We start from the raw sequence: 16,589 nt of genomic DNA, 5'->3' as shown, positions 1-16,589 counted from the left end.
AACTTGAGGACAGAGGAGTCCAACTTCTCTATGTCTGTGTTGAACCATATATATAAATACAGTCTATGTTATGTAAAAGTATGTTTGAATGGTGTTGGGACCCACTTAGCAAGAAATGACAGCATGTGTCTTGAGGCTTTCCATCCTATGAGCAAGAAACCATCACAGGGCAGCTCTGGGAGCACTTCACGGGCAGAGATGGCAGGGCTCTCCAACCTCACTCGTGTGGTGTGAAATACCCAGGCAGATCCCAGCGCTAATGCCAGGGTGGTTTCCTAGCCTGCTTCCCCTGCAGCCAGCAGTTTGGTTCTGTAGTCAGGTGGTTGGAAAATTGTACGTGCAGGAACCCACATGTTGACCAGTCCAGAGTAGCTTGCTGAAGAGGAAACTTAGTATACAGTAAAGCATTGCAGCAGTTTCCTAATACTTCATCTGTTGCGATCACTGTGTTTACTTCCTCTCTAAACATCACGTCCTGTACATTTTTTTTCAGCCACTCTAAGCCCTGTTGTCCCAGTTCCTGGGTCTCGTTACTCCAGTACGTAGAGGTTCCTGCATCTCAGCCTGCCTAACGTCTGAGGTTTGCTTTTGACAGTTGGACAGGCATAAATTCAGGGGCAGGATAAAGCAAAGTGGCTACATCCAGGTGATGTAGTATCTGGAAGTGGAAGAACGCCAAATGTCTCAGCAGGATATGAGATGCTGTGATATAATAAGTATAAAAGCATGTTCCCCAGTAAATCAGACAGACCAATATACAGCTCCTCAGTTGTTAATTCCCTATGACTTTGCACAAGGAAAGGACAACCATGGACGTAGAAGGTATTTAGGGTGAAACAACTTATACTGTAGTTCAAAGGAAGCAGGGGTCAATATCTTTGGGGGAATGAGGATGAAACATGTAAAACACTTTCTGCTAGAAATAGCTTAACAATTTCTTTTTCAGAGACTCTGAAGAAATCAAAGGGCATTTCCAGCAATGCAAATGTTTGGTATTTTTATCTTTGCAGAATAAAGAATTTTTACAAGAGAAGATGTTACAGAGAGCACCAACAATCACTGAGAGATCCAAAAAGGTACTGAACCTTCTGGGCTTTTGCTGTTACAGGCAGTACGGAGTTTTATTATGTTTGTGTTCACATTTTTAATGACTGTTGATGTAGTACATCATTTCTAGATACAATACTGGACATTTCAATAAAATACTTCAGTGCCCTGGCAGACTGTAAGCTGAGGATGCTCTTGTGCCGTTTCTCCTTAAAGAGATCAACTGTAGAAACTATCTGCTTAACACATCGGTCTCTGTCTTTGTGCTGAGCAGGTCCGGAGAGTCCCAGGTTCCAGCGGACGTCTTCATAAGACTGAAGATGGTGGCTGGGAGTGGAGTGATGATGAATTAGATGAAGAAAGTGAGGAAGGCAGAGCAGCAATTTCACAGCTCAGGGTGGGTCCTCAAACCCCAATAGCTCCACTGTCTATTGTTTCCTAACTATGGTGTGTCTAAATATCGCTGGGAAGCATGTGGCCTTGTTTTAAATACGATAAACAGTAAATTATAATCCCTCCCCTGAAATCTGTAGCTGAATGAGAGAAAGCAGACTGAGGGCTGAAGAATTTGTATTGACCTCTTTTCTGTCACCATTCTGGGGCACAGCTGGTCTTGTTCAGGGACGTGCAGCATAATTGGGTACATGAATTCAGAGGATCTGCTCCCAGTTCAGCATACTAATTTGCTTGAGCTAGGATGTTCTCTTTGTTTTTAAGGGTGCTGACTGTTGGAGATGCTTTCTTCTGGAAGTGTCTGGAGAGGTTTTGTCCTACTGCCCTCTCCAGGATGGAGCTGAAATCAATTAGAGCCTGTGATTATGGCTGATATCTGAAGTGCACAGGGCCTTGTTCTGTCCCCTTAGTTACTCTGAAATGGAATAGTCCAAGTAGAAAATGTTCTGGTGTCCCTATAGACGCAAGGAGTGATTGGTCTAGCACTTGAAAACCCTCCAAAAAACACCACTTTCCCCTCTCACAACTCATACACAAAGCTCCCCAAACCCAGTTTGAGCCAGAGAAATGCGGAGGGGTAATGTGTAGGGTTCAGCTAGAAGATTACAATAAGTTTCCAGAACATCTTCCTCCCAGCAGTCAGCAGTGTGGATTTTGACTGTTGTGGCTTGCCTATTCCCTTTTCACTACAGCAGGTAGCTTGATGTGGGCAATGCATTTCAGTCATTTTGTAATCAAATTGGTGAGGTAGTGAAGGGTTTTTAAAGGAAGCTTTTTAACATGAAAGGAAGAAAAGAGCAGTATTGGTTTGAGGCACTTATCCCTTTACAATTTTTCTCATTTCTCTTTCATTACTTTTCCTTCTGATGGTGTTCTGTGTAGACACTTGCATCTTAAACGCAAGATTTTGTGTCTTTTTAGAATCCTTTGAAATGCTTGGGCTTTTAAAGGCTGCTACTGACACAGTAATTCCATACTGTGTGGCAACCATTATTGTGACTTTTTTATTTCAGCTCGCTTTACAAGCTGAAATCTTCTATATTTCTTTTGTAGGTTCAAATATAATCAAATATTAGGAGGGATTATTTTAAAATACCCAAAGTGTATTTCAGAGGTTACTTAGAACTGGTTCTATCTCGTCTCTGAGCTCAGGATACTATGACTTAGCACTGTTTATTTTGAACAGTACTTACTTGTTTCGTTCCTCATACGCAGAGAAGAGTAGATTGACACGCATGTTTACTAACTCCTTTTCAAGTCAGTTTTTTTCCTCAGACCTTTGGCATATTTGCTTGTACTCCTGTCGTTTCTGATCACTCTAATTTGGGTTGTGCTTGGCCTTTACTTCTAAATCTCCCATCCAAGAAACCTTTAGCCCTTTAACAAAGAATGTGTATTGGAGCAGTAAGTCTCAGTCCAGTTACCTAAATGTAGGTGTATATTGCCATTTGGGAGGCACCCTGTGTAGATATAATGCAGAATTTTGGGGCACCTGTACGCTCCTGAAGGTCAGGAAAGGTACTGTGGCATCTTAGACCTCACTACATGTCTGCTTAGGTACTTGACTCCTGCCCTGGGTGTCTTTCCTTTGCATGGCTTTTGACTCATTTTCTTCAGCCTGAAGAGGAAAGGATAAGAACATCTGTGGACCTCTGCGTTTGATCCCTTTTTGAGCAGTCTTAAAGCTTGTATTTACATCGCTAGTGTTTGCTACAAGTATTATGGTGGTGTTGAGGACTAATGTTCCTCCTGTGTTTTCGTCTTCTTTCAAATGCAGGGTGTAAATTCCACCTGCCTGTAATCCCTCTGCAATTTTAACTAAGTTATAAGACAGAGTAACTTATATTAACTGGGTGTCAACTTTTATTCCTGCCCAGAAGGGTTGGACAAGATGGATCTTAGAAAGTCCTTTCCAACCCAGACCATACTGTGATTCCGGCTGTACCTGCGTTCTGTTGCTGTCAACCGTAAAGTAAAAGAATGGCTTGCAGATTGACTTAATTTACTAAAATACATGTGTAGAAACTTCTACGTAAATGTCAGGTGTTGGTATTTTTTGCTTGTCTCCACTCTACGGGAGAAAAAAAAAAGGATAAATTTAATATATACAGATGTGTGTTTTACAAGTCTCTTGCTAGGATTACACCTGAAAGCAGACAAGTAGTTATTACATACAACCAGAAATATCTGCCCGGTTCATCAAATAAGATGACTTGCTGACTCAACATTACCTTTTGGGTATAAAGACTTATTGAACTCATTTGCTTTTGGTATTTAAAACCTTGAATTCAAATTACAGCAATTATGCTATATAGGCTCTTAAATCATTCACCCACCATTACACAGTAAATCTTTGCAGTGGCACGTGGTGTGGTCACACTTTACTGGTTAGTCACATCATCTCTGGTTACAGAACCAACTGCAAGTTAGAACTAATGTATTTCAGCACATCCCTAGTCATCCTATTTGTACCCTAATTAAGTAAACATGTTTCAGTGTTTGTGCTGTTTACTTTCGGTCCAACTTTTTCCTCAGTTTACTTCTGCTGGCCATTCACTTGGGTCAGTTGTTGGCTGTGGGGTAGGCTGGTGTTTCCATATTTGTCTGTGTAGTGTCTAGCACACTGTGATCTTCCAGAAATGCTCCTTGAGGACATACTCTTGGATATGAGTTTTGTGCCTAAAGAACAGCACTGCAGCCGTGGCCTGCAGATGTGGAGCATGGCTGTTTATCTCTAGGAGCAACGCCACTTTTTCATCTTGCCTGGTAACTGTCAAGTGAAGGCTGAACTTACTGAGATGGATTTCAGGCTTTACCTTTCCAACTGCCTGCCTTTTTCCCTGACACTGTCTGCACATAGTCACCGTGAAGCATCTGTCCCTTCTCCTGTCCAGAATCCTTTTTGCAATTTGCTGTTCTGAGAATAAGAACTTTTACTTTCTCTCATGAGACACCTCTGGGTCATACATCACAAACTGCTCCGACCTGCGTTGGTGAAGTTGGTGGCATTGGTTAGTGCATAAACTGGCTCAAGGTAAGGTAGTGGAATGATGAGACTTACGTTCTTCAGTCAAACTCGTAGTGTCCTAATTGCAGCCTGTCTTTTAGACCATTGTGTGGAGGACGAACATCTATTTTATTAATCCCAGTGTGGACCAAGCTGTCGCACCTGTCTGTCTCCACATGGTAATTGGACCTGTCAGAAGACAAAGCTGCAGGCTCTCTTAATTGCAGGGCTTTCCAGAAGTACCTGGAAATTCTCTCCTGCTTATGTGAAATAGCTAGTGTGCGTTATCTTTATTTTACTGATAAGCAAAGATCGATCGCTTTGCTTTGACTGCATTTTCCCCTCCATTCCACTGTCAGTTTTCTGCTTTCTCTCACTGAGAGCATAGCATAATGCAGAGTCCAAGGGCAAGCAGAGCAGGCAAGAGATTTCTTTCTATAAAGCAACACATGTAATGCTGATTTTTTTTTCCCTTTCCATTTTTCCAAGGTTTTGTATAGTTTAAGCAAGTTCGTTTGCAAGCTTACTCCCTTTGTATACAACAGGGGTTTGGTTTTTAGCAGAATTCAGCAAGGTAGATTTGTGTGACTTCCCTTTTTCTGCAAGACTTGTGTGGCTTAAAATGGATTTTGCCATCCTGGTGCACAGGTAATTTGATCCAATCTGGGTGATCTTCAAGAGTACTGCATTTTGCTAACGGTTAACCATGACAGCAGCTTGGGGTATCGTGTGCTAGTGTAAATAGCTACTGCAAGTTCTGAAACAGGACTGTATATTTCTGAGTGGTATGATATGATTAGGTTGCCAACAGATTGTGTGGTGTCCCTTTTATTATGCATCTTAAAACTTATATGTAACTTGAAAGGAATTTCATATGTTCAGTATGATTCTGATAAGTTTCACTGTTGTCCAGGCAATGACAGCTTTTTCTTTGTTTTTCAGTCCCCCAGAGTGAAAGAACCTGTACAGAATTCCGAGGTAAGTTATAATTGCAAATGGCTTCACAAAATCATAAGTCTTAGTTATTGCTATTCTTTCAAGGAGCATATCTTTAAGTGAAGTAGAAGCTGGTATCTAGCTCAGCTCTGCTTGAAAACCTCCCTACAAAAGGAATTGTGGGCTATGTAATGCCAAGAGATTTTCCTGAGGTAAATTCAGTGTATATCTTTTCAACTTCACTTTTGGAAGTCTTTATAGTAAGATAATGAATTGGTCATAAGAATACTCTAAGCAATACAAGTGTTCCACATTCCTCTTTGAATAAAAGAAAAAAACCCCATAACTTTAATATGTCTGTTTTGCATGATTTCATTAATTGGTTTGGAGCATTTGCTCAGAACTGTGAAATAAATCTGTATTACTATTGTGTAGCAAACAAAACTTCAATTGCATTTTATAATCGGCCTTTGGTTGTGTTCTGTGTTTCTTACATTAGAAATATTAGTGTACCTTATCTTTCAGTGATGGAGACTGCTTATCTTCTAGAGACAGTGCGATGTCTTTGGTTTCCCTACTTGTGTTGAAAGACAAACAGATCTGTCTCCTAGAAATTAGTCTTGAGTTAGGCTGTCCTGTTCTTTCTTCATCTTTTTCCAAGGATTGATTATAAAGGGAGAACATGAGAAATACCACAGTTCTGCCACTGTAATTTGACATCAACTCTGAATTCAAAGAAAAAGCTGACACCTAGAATCCCTTTGGGTGGAATTTCTTTATTGTGATGCATGCCTTAATACGTATTGTGGTTTGGAGGTCTGCTGCCACATTTTCAGTATTCAAGGTGATTTATATTTCCTACAACGTAGCAGAGTAAGTTGGAGGGCACACTGATGAAATGCCATCAAGCTAACAGTTTTCTGGCTACGACGAGGGAGAATGGTTTTAAGCTGAAAGAGATGAGATTCAGGTTAGATGTTAGGAAGAAATTTTTTCCTGTGAGGGTGGTGAGGCACTGGCCCAGGTTGCCCAGGGAAGTCGTGGCTGTCCCATCCCTGGAGGTATTCAAGGCCAGGTTAGATGAGGCTGTGAGCAACCTTATCCAGTGAAGGTGTCCCTGGCCATGGCAGGGAAGGTGTCCCTGGCCATGGCACTGAGTGAGCTTTAAGATCCCTTCCAATCTGCAGCATTCTGTGATTCTATTCCACGCCAAAATTAATTTCTCTGTTCTGAATAACACAAGAAGTTAGAATGCTAAACTTTAATTTAGCTCTTCCCCCCACCCAATAGTTGCATGTGAGTTTTTTTCAAGGGACCAACTTCACTAAATCCTATTCTAAATAGTGGTCTTGTGTGTTTTGCAGACTTAAACTCTGAATTAATTTTTCAGTTGAATACCCAGATTGCTCTGACTCTGACGTTTATTTTAAGAGTGGATAAATTGTCGATAGTTATCTTAATGCTTTGTTAGGCCATGTTCTCTGAAAGGTACTACAGGTCAAAGCTGAGTTGCTCTGCTCTGACTGTGTGGCTTCTTGGAAATATAAGTGGGAAACTAGAGGGTAGGATGCTCTCATGCAAGGTAGGATATGATCTTAGTGCGAGCAACCTTGCTAGCTGCAGAGTAATTTTTGTCCAAGATCCACAGTCATGCTGCTATCTTGGTTTCTTATCCTTCCTTACCGATGAGTAAAACCTGAAAATATCAGACCAGAAGGGGTCCCTGAACCTGAGGAACCATTAAACCTCTTGAACGACAATTTAGGATTAATGTTAGTGTCCTGGAGTCCTGGGCATGCCCTTGGCATTGAAATTTTCCAAGTAATTTATGCAGCAAGCAAGTACTTTTTGGAAAGCTGGTGCTTGAGTCAGAACGATTGAGTTCTTACTAAAACACATTTTTGCTTGCAGCTATTCCCATCAGCTGAGCCTCCAGGTCCTTCACTCAGTGCTCCAGCACAGGCACCTACTCAACTACCTCAGGCTGCAGGACAAGTGCCTGCACAACCTCAAACTGCTGTACCTCCACCTAGTCAGGCTCCTCCAGCAGCCCCAGCAGCAGCCCAGGTAAGATCAGAAACTCGCTGTACCAGGTTTCAGCTTTACGTTTCGTCACGCTGTTCGAGACATGCTAAAATGATCTCAAGCCATAAATGTTGGTTTTATGGGGTTGCGTTAGTGCTGCTTTACACAGAAGTGACAGCTGGCCTAGTGGCTTGCAAAAGGAAGACCGTCAATGATCCTTTGTTCTTATTCTGTGGGTGAGCAGTGACTTTTTATGGTGTTCAGGGAGTGGAGTCTGTTTGGCTTGAGGCAAGGTTAAAGGTAAAGAAAAAAAGTCTCATTTAAGTGGCAGCTGCTTGTTCTTGGTGTTTAAGGTGCGGGCTTTGATTGTGTCTCTCAGTACTGGCATGCAAGGGAGGAGTGCAGAGGAAAGAGAGAGGAAGAAATTAAAACATGCAAGTTCTCCAGACTTCAGAAGAGAGACAGGAGGTTAAAACCGTCCTTTTAGCAATCAAAAATTGTGGAGAAACCCCGTCTTTGGGAAACTCTGAACCTTGTGATGCATTGAAACACTACCATGTCCAGCAGAGAGGAGAGAATGCGCCGTTGAGAGCAAGTAAAAGGAATGTGAAAGCTTGATGGGTTTTTGTTTAATTCAGAGCTACATCATCCCAAGGTATAGGATATAGGTCAAATAGTCAGGCATAGTGAAGTCAGAGAAGAGCTCCGACTTGTGTTAAAAAGAGACAAATGGTCAACCCTAATCATTACTGAGATGCTTGGAACATGCCTTATGGTTTGCTGGAGGAAAGCGCTGCAGAGTTTGCCAGGCTCCTGCATGATAGCACCTCTTCCATAAAAGACGGCAATGTTCATATTTGTTGGTGAGGAGAAGCTGTCACTGTCAGATGGGGCCAAGCTCTGCTTTTTGGCAGACCCAACGGGAAGACACTTGTCAGTGTTGGTCAGAAAAATAACTCTTTAGACTTACTCCTTCCTAGAAATGTTTCATTATTTCTATTTTAAAGAATGTAGAAAGGTACGTGTATCACTTCACTGCAGTCAGCTTGGGTTCCTGTTTACAAAACCATTAAAGACAGTGCATTAGTCATTAACTGAAAATAGTGGAGTTGAGGTCTGACATCTTCTTGGCTACATTAAAAGCAGTTTTAATACTGAAATCAAACCCCTTCAAATCTTTTGGAAAAAGGGCCAGTGTTTAATCCCTGAATTTTATGCAGCAGTTGAAACGCCAGCAACAGTGAAGGCCAGGACTCCGAGTTTGGTAAATTGAAGTAGCAGTATTGGCCTCAGTGAGTGTGTTTTGATTTGCACTAGCAGAACACCTTGCTCCCTGCCACTAGTGCCCAATAGCTTATTTGTTGGTAGCTTGTCCTGAGGTGAACTTCATACCTTTGTGTCGGTATGTTCTTCTTTATTGCTCCCTTTTTGTCAATATGTGCTTCTTTATAGCTCCTGTATGTCAACATGCTCTTCTTTATAGCTCTTTTTTGTCAATATGCTCTTCTTCACAATTCTTTGTATATCGGTGTGTTATTCTTTATAGCTCTCCTCTGGTTCTTGTAGCTGGTTACTGTTTTGCAGACCTCTGGGCTTCTCTGTGGGCTTCCTTGTTTGTTTTCGATGACCTGTTAAAGCTTTTGGCTTCAACAGAAACAAGGTTGTGATCAGAAGCCTGAGCTGCATCGCTGGCACAAGAGCACCAACAGATGGAGTAAAATACTCATCTTAAGCACAGGGTTTTTCTTTTTTCTCTCATGAAAAAGCCAGTGATCTAGATGAAAAAAATTGGTTGAGACTTAAAGGCTTAATTATCAGCCTAGCATTATCTGTCTGGTTACAGCAGATTTAAAATGCCTGCCTCAGCATGTGACTTGCGCAGTGGATGAGTGACTGATCCTTCTCTGTTTTGTTTGGCTTTTTTTTGGTGGGGATTGATTAACAATTCACCTTTTACTGAAAGTATCCTGAATTCTATAAAGATGGACACCTCCTGGGTCTTTCCTACTAGGAATCTGGTGCGGAGCAATATAAAATGCTTTGATTACAGGTTCCAATAATTACTCAGAAGTAATTTGGATGTGAAAATAGGCAGCTATGAAATTGCTGCTAGATGCTTCTAAAGCCTTTGATTTCACAAAAAAGTAATCGAGAATATACACCAATCTGATGATTAAATTATTTCCTAGGCACTCTTCACAGTTGTATCAAATTTTCAAATCAGCTATTTGGGGCAGGGTTTAAAACACAGGAGGTCTTGAAGCTGTCATGAATGCTCAAAACCATCAAGTTTTGAAGCAAAGCAAGCAATTGTTTTACGTTTAGCACATCAGAAGTCTCTTGCCATTTTGCCATTTCTCAGAGTTGTGTTGCTTTTAGTCTTTTTCAAGACAATTGCAGAGAGAACTTCCTGGGTCACTATTTAGGCATGAAGTTCCCTGTTTCATTAGTCTGTCTTTTTCACTGCAGTGTCACGCTTCTAATGATGAGTTAAACTTTTATTTGTATTTGTAGTTGATCAAGGTTACCTGTACTTTTAAAACCAAAGAAAGGAAGTGTTGATCTGTTTTAAAATGTTGTAATCCCGTTGTAGGCCCCACCTGCCCCTGCTGCAGCTCCGGTACAGGAAGCTACAAAAGTCCCCATCAGCCTTGTACTAAGGTTAAGGTAAGGACACAAAACCGACCTGTTCTGTCAAAGCGACCCTTTGTAGAGAGGGAGACTTTTGTAGTGCATCTTGCCAACTGCCTTTTAATTAAAAGCGTGGTGGTTATATTTCATCTGTCAGCTTGGATTTCATCTACTTTTCTAAAACTGGGACTCAGAACTGTGATTGAAAGAGGTTTCGATATTTGTATAAATATCCCCAAACTCTGATGGGGTGGGAAGGAGGACTTGGCTGGGTTCTACTCTCAGTACACATCATGATGTTTCTCATTCGGGTCACTTGCCTCTCATCTTTGTAGGCATCTTGGGTTTTGATATACATTGGACTGGGACTTCTGAGCATCACCTCCCAGTCATTCCTGGACATTTGCATAATGTGTGTGCATCTGCCATCAGTGAGTCCTTCCTTCCTCTGAAGGATGTGCTCCAAGGATATATCCACTGACACATATGAGTTACTGAGACAGTGGAATGATGTGGCCTTATACCAGAGAGGTGGCAGTCATGGACATCAGCTCACTCATGCTCTGTCAGGTTGACAAGCAGAGTGTGCCGAGAGCTGTGCTTCCAGACACACCCAAGTGATTAGCTTCTGCCCTTTAAAGGGGAAGGGTACGATGAAAACAGTCTGCAGGCTGATTATTGACAGACAGAACTTTCTTTGGGCACCGATCAGAGCAATGAAATATTCTCTTATAAAAATTCTTTTCTTTCCACAGGAATTCGAAAAAAGAGCTCAATGATATTCGATTTGAATTTACCCCAGGGAGAGGTGAGATGCTGGAAAATGCCAGTCTGTGGAGGTAGTTTGGATGATGGGGAGCTTTTGTGTTTGCTATTGCACAGTTGTGCTCATGGAGAACCCCGTTTGAGTGTCCATAATGCTACCTTAAAGGGGTTTCTAGGGCTTGCCTTGTGGTAGGGCTGATTGCTATTGCTTAGAGTGCTATGGTTGAGAAGGTCTTTCTTGTAAAACTGTTCACAGATGTCACCAAAGTGCAGCCCTTTTATGAATTCCACCTCAAAGTGTGGAAATATAGCTCAGAGCTCTCTGACTGCACCCATTGTACACCCTAATACCCATCTTGCGTGAACAACACACTTGCAGTGTGGTTTGTACAAAGCTCCTTTAGGTTTCTATGTGGTGCCTTCATCAGCAGGACAGTTTCTGTTGTTTGGTGACTGGCTCTTGGGTTTCTCCCCAACAGATACCGCTGATGGTGTGTCTCAAGAACTCATTTCAGCAGGTCTTGTTGATGGCAGAGATCTGGTAATAGGTAATTATGTGTTATTTTTTCTTCTCTATTTCAGTAATTTTTTGCACATTTAAAGTGGCCAGATTAGTGGATACTAGGAAAGTTTGCTGCAGCCTTGGTTCTCTACCCCAGTGGCTCTACAAAACTGCTGTTAATTCTAGTGACAGTTTAGTACTGGTACATTTAGGCAACCCCTAGTCTGCAAGAATATGAACTAGTTGGAAACATTGTGAAGCAAATGTTCCTTGCAGTGCAAAATGAAGGCTAATTGATGCATTAGCTAAATCATTATCATCAGACATCTGCATTGCCAAATTGCTGCACAAGCCTATAGTGCTCTCAGGTCCTGCACAAGAAAGGTCTGGGACTGGAATCAGCCAGGCTTTTTTGTTTTAAGTAGGGCTGGGGAGGAAGAAAGAAGTGCACGCACGCTAGGGCAGCTGCCCGTGTTGCTGCACTTCAAGGGGGTATGAACAGCTAGACAAACAGCTACCTCTAGCAACAGTTTGCTAAATAAATGCAGCAGATGAGACATTTAAACTGTGCAGGTGAGACATTTAAACTCTCAGAGTTTCACTGGAGGAAGCAAAGCCAGTCTTCAGGCTGCAACATCTGGAAAGGCTGCGACTGCAAAACTAACTGGATTTCCAGTTGCAGTTGAGCAGTTTATTACTACAATCTCACCACTTCTCGAAAAAAATAACTACCTTCGTAAGAGAAGTACCGTAACAAATGGCAGTGTTTTCACAGTTTAAAGCTTTAGATTTAAGTAGAATCTACTGGAAACCTCTTTTTATCATGAGTTTGATGAGTAGTAGAAAGAGGCCTAATGAGTTTGGGATGTTTTTTTCTAGCCTGTCCTAATATTTGCCCGTTTTCTTTGTGTGTGTGTGATTTCAGTTGCAGCTAATTTGCAGAAAATTGTGGAAGAGCCCCAAGCAAACAGATCCGTCACTTTCAAACTGGTATTTATTCCTGTTCCCTAATTGAACAAGTTGTCGCTTGCAAAGAGAAGGCTTTGCATATAGATGCCTGCAATGTCTACTATAGGCATCTGCTGTATGCACTCTAAATCCTCCCTTTCCTAAAGCTTCCTACTGATTGTCTAACTGTAGGCAATGCAGGCTCCCTGCTTTTGTCCCCTAAGCAGCACCTGGGTTAAATAACTGTGTTAGATGATCTGCCAACACAGACACTCCCTTAGCCTGGCTGGTAAGCAAATAAAAATGTTACAAAAGGGTATTTTCTGGGCTTGGAATGTAGACTTGCTCAGAAAAGGCAAAAATAATTCACAGCAAGTAAGTGGGCTAAGGAATGCCGTGGACTGCTTTCTTGGAGGAGCAGGATGGGGTCCAGATACATCATCACTGAGGAGGAAATGAAGGAGGAAAAAAAAGCAGAGGGCAAAAGAAGAGAGCTAAAAGTCAGAAAAGATAGGCTAGGAGAGGAGAAGGACTGGCAGATGAACCCTTCAGAGGTAGTTGTAGTGGCAAAGTGAAGAGGTAATCAGTTTATTGGTAGTGAAGCAGTAAGTGCCATTATTTTTGGCTCGTTCTGTAAGGAGTTTTCACCTGTTTTGCCTCAGTTAGTGCATGTAGCCCTAGTCAGAGCAGACATTGGCAAAACTTCATTCCCAGCCCTTCCTAGCTTCAAAAAAAAGGCAAAAAGCAACAAAAAAGCACTCAATTTTAACTTTGCGTAGTGTGAGCTGCTGAAGACAGTGCAAGGCTGTGCTGTGGCTGCTCCCTCCCCAGACTGTATCTGATACATCTTGTTTTGATAGGTAGCATTGTGTCTCTTGGAAGGTAGAGCTTGGGTGTTACTATTGGGATCTCTGTTCCTTGTGTTTCAGGCATCTGGTGTCGAAGGCTCAGATATTCCTGACGATGGCAAACTTATAGGATTTGCACAGCTCAGCATCAGCTAAACAATGGTCCCAGGAGATGTTTTCCAACTGAGAACCCACATGTGCATATTCATAATGCTTCTGTTAGCCTAAAAAAAAAACCACTACTGCCAAAGAATTGAACTACAGCCCCCTTCCTAGAAGCTTTAACATTTTCCTTAATAGGATCACAAACCTTCCTGAAATTACCGTTGATGTTTACACCTTTTGTAAACAACTCTCATGTTTTTGTATCTGTCATCTCAGACATGCAGACCCAACACTTCATTGCCTGCATGTTCGTTTTATTATTGCCTTACTTTAAAGAAAAATACTACTGAGTACGAAGCAGGGGGTTCCACTGCTCTGATGATCTTGCCTAAATGTTTGCTTACATGTGGTTTCATTTTTTTTTTCACTTGCTATTTTTGCACAAGTTTTAATACCGAACGAATCTTTTTTGTTCTTTACCTGCTTCTCCTTCCATCTGAAGCACCAATGTACATGTTGTTTGGGTCACCTGGAGTGCTGAGAAATCTGCTTCTCTTCGGCTGTGTTTTTTAAAACTGCTTATTTGAATGCTTGCACCTAAGAGGGCAAGCCAAGTCTTAACCCATGGGAGGGAGAGCCGCCTTCCCTTGTGTTTGTGTTTTTGAGAAGTTCCTTGACTTTGAGGTGTTAGAAGTCAGCTTCCCTTTGTAAACTGCCTTAATTTTATTTTTTATTTTTATTGTTTTGGTTCTCTCCACATGAGTGCCAGGCGTGGCATGAGGGCTGAACCTTTTAATTTACATTAAGCAGTCCTTCCTCAAATGTCTTTCTGCATCTTAGATGTAGTCTGCTCTTGAAGCAGACCAATGAGGCATTGCTGGCTGGAAACTGGTCTTTCAGATCATCAACAAAACATTCGTGCTCAGAGGGAAAGGAGATCTGTGTCACTCTGCCTTTGGCAAAGATGCACTTCGAACTGTTCCTGAGAGCCAGTCTGTTTCTGCCTGGCTGTGCGAGTCCTCCCAATGTGTTTTCCAGTCCTCTGCAAACTGGTACCCGTGGAACCATCCCTCTCGTGTTTTACAGCAATAAAGAATCACCAGTAGCGTGGCAGTACTGGGCAAGCGGGCGCTGGGCTCTGTCCCTCCTGCACTAATTGCTTGGGTCGTCGGCTTTCTCCTCGGTCCAAGCCTCAGCGTTTGATTGGGATGTCACTGAAACCCTGTCACACACGTATTCAGCTTTTATTTCTATGTGGTGTGGAATTTTGAGTTTCTACATAAATAATATAAATTATACTCTGAATTTGATAAGAGACACTTGTAATGCAATATGTGAATAATAAATGGTGTTGGTTTTTTTTTTTTCCTACTGTTCACAGTTGGCCTTTGTAACTGCTATTGGCTCTGGAGTGTTTTCTACACAGAAATTGCAAGTCTGTAATTTAACACACAGATGGAAACGTGTTTGGTTTCCATCAGCCACAAACAATGCAGTAAGAGAGTGTTAAAGCGGAATGACTGAGTTCGATTAGGATTTTTTTTTTTTCATTTCCAAGTCTTCAGACCACAATCTGTATTTAAATATTGTTCTCTATGAGCAGCTGTGGAAGCTTCCTGAATTGTGCATGTTCTTTTTCTACCACCCTTGTTTCTTTTATCCTCTAGGTGGGTATTGGGTTGTGTCCCCATGAGCTATTAGCAGCCCTGTGGCTGGTGAGTGTGAAGGGCAGAGAGATGAGAAAGAGTGTTTGGGAGTGATAGTATCCCAGGGTGCTGAGCAGATGCTCTCAGGAGCCCAGGAAGTGGGTGCCCAGTACCAGGGAGTTAGTGGTGGTTGGGTTTGGCCAAGTGTGTTGCGTGCACGTCTGTGTGGCACCTCTGGCATTTTCTCCTGTTGTCTAACACAAAGCACTCCCTATAGCTTCCCCTGTTGAACTTCTTGGTGTGGGAAGAGCAGATTGGCGTCTCTATTTTCATGTCACCCTGTGATCGATATGGTGGTATTGGAAACCTTTAGGATACAGAGACGCGGTAATCATGGTACAGTATTATTTTTCCCTTCTGCCTGCATGCCGTGGGGACTTCCCTGTTAATTTGTGTACTGGTGCTGAGAAAGGTAGTACTCGAACTGCTCAAATGGAACAATGCAGCATCTATTTATTAAATTATTCCCCACCTTCCCAAAGCCAGGACTGAAAGAGCTTGAGTTCACACTAACCTGAGGCTCCTTAGTTCTTTAATGGAGAAAATAAGTAAGGAAGAAACTGAGGGTTTTATTGCTCTGTACATCTCCAGGTGTTTTGGGTAGGGATCCAGAATATTTACTTGGGCTATTACAGTGCTAGACAACTGTCTTCTCTGATGTTGTTCCAGTAAGTGCCAATGCTGTTCACAATTGTTTTCCAGTGTCATTAAGAATTTGGGTTTTGTGCAAATTTCTGATCTGAACCTCGAAGCAGGTGGTAATTTTAAGTCAGTTCCTACTTTTAAGGACAGTGCTCTGTTAATGAAAACGGATCCTCTTCACAGTTTTGGTGTATTGTAGATTACAATAAAAGATGTAAAATATTCAGGCTTTTTTTTTTTCCTTTTTTGGACTTTGTATTTTACTGCATGTCTCTAATTTTTAATCAATAAAGAACAAATTGTCCATTGCCATGTGTTTGGTGTGTGGTTTACGTGTGTGAGTTGGATGGCGTATCTTGGGGAAGGGGTTTGCCCACGTAGTGTCTGCAACCGCTGAGGCATTTCTGATTGGAGCAGTTTGCCAACCCCTGAGAAAACTTATTGCGGATGGGGTGGGGATGCTTTGCAGCAGTTGTCTACAGAAATGGAGCCAGGATTGCACTTGGAGTGTACCCTGAGGCCTTGTCTTCAGTTGAAAAGCTTGCTTCAAACTCTTCGTGCTTGGCAGCTCCAGATGAACTTCCCCTGTCCACGGACACCTCAGGGTGACACAGGCTGGTGTTGAAGTGGATGAGAAGTGTTTGGAGTGTGAACTGCACTCCCTCCTCTCCACCTCCACAATTTGTATGTCAAATCCTCTGTTTGGTTTTGGGTGCCTCGATACAGGAAGGACAGTGAGGTGCTGGAGCACATCCAGAGAAGGGCAACAAAGTTGGAGGAGGGTCTGGAGCACAAATGTTAGGAGGAACAGCTGAGGGAACTGGGGTTGTTTAGTCTGGAGAAGAGGAGGCTGAGGGAAGACCTTATTGCCCTCTACAACTACCTGAAAAGAGGTTGTACCGAGGCAAGTGCTGGTCTCTGCTCTCAAGTAACAAGTGACAGGATGAGAGGAAATAGCCTCAAGTTGTGCCAGG

The 16,589-nt window shown here is 42.2% G+C and overlaps 1 protein-coding gene across 1 annotated transcript in view; it reads left to right on the top strand.

Annotated features, from left to right (window-relative positions):
- OXSR1 (oxidative stress responsive kinase 1) overlaps window positions 1-15,842 on the top strand; it is a 104,168-nt gene extending 88,326 nt beyond the window's left edge. The window contains exons 10-18 of the mRNA XM_009558289.2: window positions 1,011-1,076; window positions 1,322-1,444; window positions 5,450-5,485; window positions 7,355-7,510; window positions 10,062-10,135; window positions 10,855-10,907; window positions 11,344-11,412; window positions 12,292-12,356; window positions 13,244-15,842. Coding sequence (XP_009556584.2) covers window positions 1,011-1,076; window positions 1,322-1,444; window positions 5,450-5,485; window positions 7,355-7,510; window positions 10,062-10,135; window positions 10,855-10,907; window positions 11,344-11,412; window positions 12,292-12,356; window positions 13,244-13,318 — 717 coding nt within the window. The 3' untranslated portion in view covers window positions 13,319-15,842. The remainder of the gene's footprint in view (window positions 1-1,010; window positions 1,077-1,321; window positions 1,445-5,449; window positions 5,486-7,354; window positions 7,511-10,061; window positions 10,136-10,854; window positions 10,908-11,343; window positions 11,413-12,291; window positions 12,357-13,243) is intronic.
- The last annotated feature ends 747 nt before the right edge of the window (window positions 15,843-16,589 follow it).

Source organism: Cuculus canorus, chromosome 2, assembly GCF_017976375.1.
Source record: "Cuculus canorus isolate bCucCan1 chromosome 2, bCucCan1.pri, whole genome shotgun sequence".
Classification (NCBI taxonomy): Eukaryota; Metazoa; Chordata; class Aves; order Cuculiformes; family Cuculidae; genus Cuculus; species Cuculus canorus.
The sequence above is the reverse complement of the archived record's forward strand: the minus strand, read 5'-3'. Positions and strand labels throughout refer to the sequence as shown.